Source organism: Vollenhovia emeryi, unplaced genomic scaffold (genome assembly GCF_000949405.1).
Source record: "Vollenhovia emeryi isolate VEMERY1.0 unplaced genomic scaffold, V.emery_V1.0 DF939254.1, whole genome shotgun sequence".
NCBI classification, from domain to species: Eukaryota; Metazoa; Arthropoda; class Insecta; order Hymenoptera; family Formicidae; genus Vollenhovia; species Vollenhovia emeryi.
In genome coordinates, this window is record NW_011967112.1 from 23,149 (window position 1) to 33,622 (window position 10,474).

The 10,474-nt window shown below is 41.8% G+C and overlaps 1 protein-coding gene across 4 annotated transcripts in view; it reads left to right on the plus strand.

Annotated features, from left to right (window-relative positions):
- The first annotated feature begins 581 nt into the window (after positions 1 to 581).
- LOC105559778 (KN motif and ankyrin repeat domain-containing protein 2) overlaps positions 582 to 10,474 on the plus strand; it is a 29,434-nt gene continuing 19,541 nt past the window's right edge. For 2 of the 4 annotated variants that reach the window (XM_012008347.1, XM_012008352.1), the window contains exons 1-4: positions 582 to 784; positions 2,759 to 2,853; positions 4,814 to 5,004; positions 5,549 to 5,780. In XM_012008347.1, coding sequence (XP_011863737.1) covers positions 2,808 to 2,853; positions 4,814 to 5,004; positions 5,549 to 5,780 — 469 coding nt within the window. In that variant the 5' untranslated portion in view covers positions 582 to 784; positions 2,759 to 2,807. Of the gene's footprint in view, positions 789 to 2,758; positions 2,854 to 4,813; positions 5,005 to 5,548; positions 5,781 to 10,474 lie in introns of all 4 variants that reach the window. The other 2 variants (XM_012008348.1, XM_012008349.1) reach the window with 2 other exon arrangements.

Here is a 10,474-nt window from a genome sequence, read left to right on the forward strand (position 1 = left end):
AAAAGCATTATATTAGAAATCCTTTGAATGAAAGGATTGCGATTTATTCTCCAGAAAATCTAACGTGAAATTTAAGCTGCGTTGAAATATCTATTGATATTTCTTCACATTAGTTTAAATGGAGATATTCAGAAACTGACTCGTAGAATATTTATTCTGCCATACTGTGCCGCGTTTTAAAAAACAAAAGCGTTATATTAGAAATCCGTTGAATAAAAGAATTGTGATCTATTCTCCGGAAAATCTAACGTGAGGTTTAACCTGCGTTGAAATATCTATTAATATTTTTTTCACATTATTTTTTAAATGACAGAGATATTCAGAAACTGACTCGTAAATTATTTATTCTGCCATGCTCTGCCGTGTTTTAAAAAACCAAAGCATTGTATTAGAAATCCTTTGAACGAGAAGATTGCGAGGAGCTCTCTCTCGAGAGACACCTCGTATACAAGGAGTAATTAATTCTCGCGGAGGCGTCGCGCATTATGTGTCGCCCCAATTCCTACAACGCGCGTATGGGCGTACTATAATTCGTTATCGGGCGGTCGGGCTTTATCAGAACGCGACAGAAACACTGCATATCGATCCAGCTTAGCACAGTCGGATAGACGTGCGCCCGATGTAAGTCGCGTTCGCGCTTTCTGGTGAGGAATTTCGCGCAATTTATCGACACGTTCGTGCGTTCATCGTTTTTCTGAAATTAGGCCATGGTTTCTGAGCGCGCGGAGTCGCTGACTTTACTTTCCATTCAACCGACGACACCGCCGCCGGGTCTCCCTACACTGTACGTGAGTCGCCTCTAAGTGGTCCCTTCGAGCTCGCCGAGGTGGTTTTCTGTCACGAAGAAAAACGTGCTTTCATCTCGATTCGATCGTGACTCGAAGAATTTCCTCCCGCTCTCTCGATAATTTATTCGCCCTGTCTTCCTCGGTCCGTCGTTGGAGAACGTACGATTGGTAAACGATCTACGTGACTCTCGATAAAGATTTCCGTGCAATTGCCTTTATCAGTGAGTAAGCATGATGTTTCATAACTCGCGACAATACTTTGGATTTGAGAAAATTATAGCGGATAGCGCTGGAAACTGTTCAACGTAAAAGGGACTCGATTGATTTGCATTTACAAAAAGTGAAAGCGGTGCATATTGTTATATTACGTCACGTTCCATAGTTATCGTACGTGGATATGATTACATTATTAATTTATACGAGACGATACCATCGTTTGAAATCAAAGAAAATCGCCGAGCGAAAGTTCCGTTTTCAATCGTAAAGCAATTCAATTGTAAGATGGGCAATAAGAATTAAGAGGAAGTGCGTGTATTTTAGGAGTAAATAAATAGGTGCGTGTCAAACGTCTTGTATCGCTTATGTTAGAAGATAGCGTTTCCGATATCTCTTCGAGATAACGATATCAAGATAATGAATGTGCGAATTGATACGACGCGCCGGTTATTCAATCAATTACTATCGCAGCGGAAGGAATATTCATTTTTGTTTACCCTAAGATTTCCGTAAAATTTTAAGCGAGCGGCAAATACCATCGAGAAGTTGAGACATTTGCAAAAAACTTTTAACCGGGCAGTTCGCTAGAAACGTATCGTAGAATATCCGCCGCGAATATGTTCCGCCCGCGGAATTAAAATTTTTTGAACGAGACGACATTAATTACCGCTTCCGATTTCCGTAAAGCCTCGAAATTTTAAACGAGCGGCAAATACCATCGAGAAGTCGAGGCGTTGCATTAAAAAAATTATAACCAGGCAGTTCGCCGGAAACGTATCGTAAAAATATCCGACTCGCGCCTCGAGTATCTTCCGCCCGCGGAACAATTAAAATTTTGTGGACGAGACGACAGACGAGAAGCACGCGGAGGAGGACGCACTGTCGTCAGACCAGAAATCCGGAATACGGAATTAGCTCGGCCGTCGCGGACGCGTCGTGAAAACCATGTTTAAGGAGGTTTATACCTTTCTGCGGTTTAAAGCGCGACAAACGTTTGGCGCCTAAAAGCGTACTCCGCGCCATCCGCGTATAATAATTCTTTCAGCGCAGGAACGCGCGGATGATACATTGCGACAGCGCCGTCGCAAATTGCCGAGTCACGCGGATAACTGTCAATTAGTAGAAAAATGCGTACGAGCTTTGCTCCGCGTATAATAGATTTATTTTCAAAGGTCTTGAATAATTCAATGAATTGCTAACCAGTTATACAATTAAACACGTTAACATACAGAGATTGTGTATCGAGTTATAGAAAGTATCGAAAAAGCCTGCGCGAGAGAAGATATTCGCGACTAATTAATCACCCCGTGGATTCGCAATTCTGTGGAAGAGAGAATCATTTCGCATCGCGCCGATCGCGCGCGGTTCTGTTATTAAATGCTAATCGCTACTGATTATGTTGATGAAGATGTTGCGAACTAACTTTCGCTCAATTGAAACGGACTTGAGAAACGAAAACGAGGCGATTGACTGTGTATCAAGGCGCGTTGCGCGATGCTCGGCCGCAGGTATGTCAGACGTTTAGAAAATTATGTAATTATTCCGAGAAACTACGGCCGCGCGGTTGTGCAATAATTGCAATTAGGGCATGCGGGCAATTGTTCCGACTTTCGCTCGAAAAAAAAATTCCATCGCCCTCGCGGTTCCTTCCTCCTCGCATATTTTCTGCGCGCGAGCGCTGCAGCAACGCGTGAATCTCTTCGCTACGACGTGACGTTTACGCGACTAACGTACGGTTTTATTTGCACTTTCAGGATTATGGAAACGCGGATCTGCAAGTGCGTCTGACGATCAGCCGGGATCATGGCCCTGACTGTCGTTCCCTCGACCCGCGTTTTTAATGGAAACGGTGAGTCACTTTTAATAAAAGTGCACGCGCCTGTAACAGGAGATCGTTGGCCGATAATCGCATCGGAAAGCGTAAGCGCGGAAGTACACAACGATCTGTATTATTTTGAAAAGGACGCGATACCAAATTGAAACACGAAAAAGAATTGTAATCGCGTTACTATTGGAGCGAATTTTTTTTTAAATATAATTTCCTTCGCTGCGTAAGAATGTATGATTATTTTGCATTGCAATATTATCATTGTTGTTATTTATATAACATTATTTCTCGCTCTTGCAATTACGTGTAAATAAGGACGGAGGCACCTGACCGAGCATAATTCAGAATCCGATGCGGAATAGCGAGGTGTGTCGAGGCGGAATTCATTAAGTCATTGCCGCATACGTTGTGATACTACGAGCGGGTGTACGACACTAAACGGAATCTCCGTATTCACCCGACTAACGAACTTGGCGAGATTATTATTACTGTGTTCCTCTGGATAGTTGCCAGTGGTTACAACATATTTCGGTTTACGCTGCACCGCGGCCATTAACCTCGAACAAACGCTCGTTCGGCGAAGATGAACAAAGCCCGACTGATTTAATTCTAACAATAGATCGGCCGAAAACTCTTTTTTTTTCTTGGGCCGCGATCGAAACCACGGAATAGTTTAAAATAATTAATTTAATTTGTCTATTCAAAGTTGCGCAAGTTGTTAATAATCGATTCTATTGTAGTTTAACGTGTCTTTTGTACGAAAATTAATTAATATTAAGAAGTTAAAGAAACAAAGGCAATTGGAGCCGAACACCGGATATTATGTGAGTAAATATATTTAATCACAAGACAATGTATATAAAACAAACGCCTCGGTCGTGGAATACGACAGTCTTCAGTGTTTAGTTGTAGATCGAAACGTTTATTGTCTTGTAATTAAATATATTTACACGGAAAATTCTTTTAAAAAGTCGACCAAACTGGCGTAAAAAGTGATATGTATTTAAGTCACAACGTTTCGACCTCTTAAGGGGATGCTGGAATGATTCTGCACTTTCGCACCCTTTGCACTTAAAACTGTCTGTTTCGTGGAAAGATTTGTGTAATACACAAATTAAATGGCACGTGTACAGATGATCGAAAGCAGCTTGCTATTCCGGCTAAATTAAAGAACAATATGACATCACTGAAACTAAGTTTGTAAGTCTAATAAAAAATAATAGTGTGCAACACATACACACAGTACATGTAGTATGTGTGTTGCTCACTATTATTTTTTATTAAACTTACAAACTTAGTTTCAGTGATGCCATATTGTTCTTTCATTTGGCCAGAATAGCCAGCTGCTTTCGATCTGTACACGTAAGCCATTTAATTTGTATATTACACAAATGTTTCCGCGAACTGACAGTTTTTAGGTTAGAAAGGTGCAAAAGTGCAGAATCACTCCAGCATCCCCTTAATCGGGTCCTTTTCAAGTATAATCTGGAAGCAAATTACAAAAGTACAAACCGCAATACAAAGAAACGTTTAGTAAAATGTAGGTTGTGTTACAAAGGAGAAAAAGAACCTAATGTTGACTGAACAAATTAATTTAATACCGAAACAAATATAAATATATTTGCTCACATAATATCTGGTGTTCGGCTCCTATTTGCCTTTGTTTTTTAACTTCTTTGTATTTGTTCAATCTAAGGAGCCTGTGGATTTTATTCTTTTTGTCGAAAATTAATTATTAGCTAAAGTAGCAGCGTTGATTACGCAACGCGCGCAATGAAATCAATCGCGACGAATAAATCAATTCAATTTTAAATTGAGATTTCACGAAGAAACACAGCACTACTTGAATAAACGGAGCTTGCAGCAATGCCATCTGCGTTATCTAACGGCGCAACCTTGACCAGTTGTCACCGCAGTAAATACTCGCCTTATCAAAGATAAACATTTAGCAGTTTTCTGAAGTGAAGTTTTTTAATTCTAGTGGGGACGCAGGCGTACGTTTCCGGCTCGAAATGCCTTTGTTGCCCTTATGGATATCACATCGACCTGGACTTTGTGCGTTATTGCGAGGCCGTCGCGGCCGGAAGCGCCGGGGACAGGCCTAGCATGGAGCGACGCAAGAAGCGGGAACGTCGCAGACAATGTCAGTCAATGGAAGTTCTCTTGGGCCTGGTAATTAATTAGCGATACCTCTATTACGTGCACTGACAGCCATTGTGCGGCGCTTAAGTGAAACCGGTTACGTATCACCCGCACACGATTTCCGAGCGCGTCTTATATCAAATATGTAAATGACGCCTGATATCGCATTTTAGAGATTTCGCTTTGATAATGTCACGCTGGCGGGATTTAATTCAAATGAATCCGACGCTTATTCGACGCGATTAAATAACGTGGAAATAATAAAAATGAAAATTGCGAAAGATATAGATCTCCGTACCGTTTAATGTCTTTTTAATTCCACGTTTAGGGTAAGAATTACGGTAACTTTAACGAACGTTGCACCAAATTGCTTGCGCTATCACGCCTAGTTTGTACTCTGTTTCCGTTAAAATTTACCGACTCTGACGAACTAAACGTGCTCATCGCGCGGCGACGAAACCGTGAAGATTCAAGATAAATCACTCGACAAAGTGTGGCGCGGTGCGCCGACATAATTCACATCGGACGTGGCGGACAAGCGTCCTCAGATAGTTTCCTTTATTTTGGACTCTAGGTGAGTCCGGCACTGGCGGGCATAGAGGCTGAATTGCCGAAAATATCGCAAGAATGCACGACCGCGAACGGGGTGACTACACCGCCGAGACCGAATCATCCACCAGCAAGACAGCACTCGCATCCCTCGCCAGTCGTGGACCTCAGCGATGTCGTGGGTGACTTCGAGGCGACCCTCAGGCGATCCTGCAGGTCGTCGAAAACCTCCGATCATCGATTTATCGCGGAAACCGGTAAGACGTTGCTTCTCTTAGCGATAAAAGCGAAATATTGCAAACGTTAAACACATAATTATTGCAAAAACTTTCTATGGAGCGATAACAATAGAAATTTTCTAATTACAATTATATCGCGCGATTGAAATATCGCGCTAGAAATTTGGCATTCACAACAGTCGGCCGTCTTGTCGGAATAATCGTCGTTACAAGCTTATTAACGAAACTACTCTTGACGATTTTATCATCTATTATACTTCGTGTCAAGTGTCGTCTCATCACCCGGTTGGTGAAAGACAAAGAGTTCTGACCTCTAAATTAACGGTAAAATTCGCTCGAGTAAATCTTAGCAATGAAAGCGAAATATTGCAAACGTTAAATACATAATTATTCAGAAATTTCTACAGAACGATAACAATAGGAATTTTCCAATTGCAATTATATCATAACCTTGCGATCGAAATATCGCGCTAGAAGTTTGGCATTCGCGCATTCGCTTGTCGGAATAATCGCCGTTGAAAGCTTATTCTTGACGATTTTGTGATCTACCTTGTGTCAAGTGCCGTTTCATCACTCGATTGTTGAAAGACAAAGAGTTCTGATCTCTAAGTTAACGGTAAAATTCGCTCGAGTAAATTTATCACGAAAATCGGAACGTCGCTTTGAAGAAGAAACGCGGAAGAAGTACGAGTCGCGCGACGAATTAACGGCCGCGGCAAGAGAGAGAGAGAGAGAGAGAGAGGAGTAAATAAAAGAGACCTGATGATTTTTCACGCACATTGGATTTTCTCGCGCTAAATCCGTTCGCGGCCATCTTAGGATTCTCCATGGCCCAATGACCTGCTATAGCGAGCAAGCGGTGCGAGGAGAGAAACGGCCCCTTCCGTGTCTCGGGGGCCGCTTTGAAGTCGCCACGGCATCGGAACACGATAATTATTTCGTTATGCGATCGCCTTGTTATAGGCACCCAGTGTTCGTTTCACGAGTTCTCGCCTACGGTATGAATCGCCGCGGAAATTGAATTGTCCGGAATCGCCGACGCGTTGGAGATTACTTGTGCGTTAAGCCATTCTGCGTCCAAGGTGATAATTGAACGACACCTCGCCGATCGAAAGTGCGCGCCTGCAATTAGCTGCGTGGAAGCGAGCCAACGTACGCGCAGCGCTTCTTCCGCTCCGCTCGTCGCGCCTTCCGTTAGCTCCCACGATGCAAATTCGTGCGGCGAATCCATTTGCCGCTGGAATATTTTCTCTTTGCCCCCTTCATTTTGTTTTGCGCTAATTCTTGCCCGAATTAATTTAGGACAGTTTCTCTTATTTCCTTCGAAAAAAATTTTCAAGCGCAATTAAAACTAAAACTTCTCAAGGTAATTAACATTCCCGGTTAATTTCAATTAGCCCGTTGAAACGAGGAAAAAGAGGCGCGTGCGCATACACGCAGTTCCTTTCTTTCACATTTTTTCTTTCATTATTGCATCTATATAAAGTCATGACAAGTGGCTTTTATCATCGGTGTGCGGTAAAGGATTTTCATGAGAATATTGTAAACTTGAAACTTTACAACTTCTTTAAGGCGTACCGCTTACCTTTAATTATAAAGAAATCGTGCGGTCACCGTCAAACATTTTATTTTGCAGGCTCTTAATTTTATCACGTTCCAAACGTGCTACTCTGATCACCGTTATTTCTCTTAAACGCCATAAAAAGTGGTTTCATCTCGCTTCGGAAAGCCAACTGCTCCGTAACTCGTGCAATATTTTCCAAATTTTTGCGTCCCGCAATTAACAAGAGTGTTCTCTTGTAACAAATAATATAAAGTGGAATGGCATAAATTGATATCACGTAACTGCTATTGTCGAGTATTCGATAAATATTTGTGCTGCCGTTTAATTAAGGTGAAATTTTTATGCAAAAGCACAACGCGAGTATTCGAAATCATTTGTAAATGCAATTATCAATTGGTAATAAAGCGGCAACGATATTAATTACAACACAAATTTATTCCGCCGCACGAAAAGAGAATTTAAAAGAAATGTTAAATATTACAGAACGAAATAAGTTTCGTCAAACGGGAACAAAAAATATATATATTTTTTTTAAGTTGAACGTAACAGCACGAGGTTTGGGAGCCGCTGGACGAGATACGAGAGACATTTATCTAATTGAGTCAAATGTTTCCCAAATTAATAAAACGGTCATTGATATCGCAATTTTTTCTCTTGTCACCACATTTATCCGATAATCTCGAGAACGCTAGCCCACTTCGCACGCATTTCACTCTCTCGCCGATCAACGAGGCTGCTACCTAGGCCGATTATATTTCGCGCGGCGATGCGACAATCGCATCCGTTTCTCACGGACCCGAGAAGAGCTCGCCGTTGTAGAGGCGAGATTTCTCCCCTTGTCTCTTTCGACGAGACGAGCCGAGGCTCATTCTTGCGCTCGTTTTACGATTTATCGTGCGACCGACAACGCGCCACCGACAGCGGAAACGTGTCGCAAACCACCGGTATCTTCTTTCGCCAATCAGCTGACAATTAGCATTATACAATCTTCGCAGATACCAGAGAGAATGATCCAAAACAGAACAAATTGAACGAAAGAAACTGCCGTTTCAGTAATTTTAAGCCAACGAATTTAGAATTTGAATCAGTTTGTGCGTGTAAAAAGACCAATGATTCTTTGTCGACATCGCGAACTTTTTATTTCTCCGAAAATGAATATGTTTGCAATTAAACCGTTTCAATGCTAATCTTAACGATATACAGGGTGTACTAAAACCACCGGATGTTCTCTTAATCGCAGATTCTTTGGAAAATTTCAAGACGAAAATTCTAGTACAAAAATGTCGGGGGTGTAATAGTTTTTAAACAATAAGCGATTGTATTTAAAGCATCTAAAAAATAATTCAAGTAAAAATTTGCAACATATTGTAATTTCAAAGTGTTGCAGCTGTCAAAGTGGTCGATCAATGTCAGTTGCCACGAAGATTGTTACTATGCTAGAAAAGGCTACATTCAACACTTTTATCACTTGTCATGTCGCCGCACCTGAGCGCGCGAAATCTCAGGCCTGTCATTGGTTGAAATACAATCGCTTATTACTTAAAAACTGTTATAGCCTCGACATTTTTGTATTAGAATTTTCGTCTCGAAATTCTCTAAAGAATTTATGATTAAAAGGATACTCCGTGGTTTTAGTACACCCTGTGTAAAAAGATTTAATTTTCACATATTACTTTTATTGCATTTTTTCGTTGTATACAATTATGAGTTGGAGTATTGCATGTAAAATTATTAAATATAAAATTAGTCGCGTTTCAATCAAATTCTCCGAGGATAGCGGCGAATATTTCAAAACAGAAGAAAGTTTTAATAACATCCATTGTTTCCGCGAGAAAAGAAACGAATAATAAATCACAGTTGTAACAACGAAAGGAGAGATGCTCGGGAGATACATCGCTATCTCCGGGGTTAATATCCGCAAAAACGCGCGTTCTAAACCATCATTTAACAGATCTCGAGGCATAATCACATACTACGGCAATTCGTCCGGCGGAGATCGGATCTACCGCGCAACAAGCTTCTCCGGCATCGCCCGTCGATTAAAATCCCACGTGAAAACGCGTCGCGGCGGTTTCTTGCGGCTTTACGTGCTATTAAATCGCGATTCGAAGATAGCCGGCGGTCGTTTCTCCTCGCGGGCACGCAAAGAGGAGGTACGTACCGTACCATACGAGTTCGCGGGGCTCGCGCTGCGGAACGCGCCGTGGAAGCCGCCAGTGCGTGGCTGGAACCACCTGCTTCCGGTTGTTGTACCGGTGCCGCCGCGGTGGCGGTGCAACCGCCACCGCATTTTCCACCAGGCGCAACCGTATTACCCCGCGGTTACGTTGCCGTTACGTCGTTGTTTTAAGCTGGAAACACACGAAAGAAAAAAGACAGTAAGACTTGAGCTTTAAGAGTTTCTAATCGGAACTTTCAGCAATTGAGTTTCAAAGCGGCTGCTTAGGTTCTCGACTCTCATTTAGTCGATTCCCTCAAGTCTCAGGTCTTACCGCTTAAGTTTGTTCGTGTGTTCGGGCCTTTTAGTCTGATCGCCAACGTACCCCGGTGAGAAATGACTTGTATCGAAGCCGTCATATTGACGTCGATTCGACATCATTTCGACATCGATCAGCAACCCAGTGAGAAGTGACTCGTCGAAGCGACATCGACGCTGTCGAATCCGACGTCGATTCGACATCAATTTGACGGTGTCGATATCAATCCAGCACCGTTTTGACATCAATTGGACGAATCATTTCTCGCTGAGACAGCACCCTTTTAAAGCCCGTATCAGACTACGGATTCAAATTGGGATTAGATGGACATTTGACCAATCATAGTAAAGTTTACCAATCTCCAGTTTAGTAACTTTTATTCTAATTGGATCGAGATTGAGATTAAGTTGAAATTTGACCAATCACAGTAAAATTTACTAATCTCAAGTTTAGTAACTTTAAAGCCCGTATCAGACTACGGATTGAGATTGAGACTAGATTAAAATTTGACCAATCACAGTAAAGTTTACTAATCTCAAGTTTAATAACTTTTACTCTAAGCGGATTGATTGAGATTAGGTTGAAATTTGACCAATCACAGTAAAGTTTACTGTAATCTCAAGTTTAGTAACTTTTATTCTAATTGGATCGAGATTGAGATTAAGTTGAAA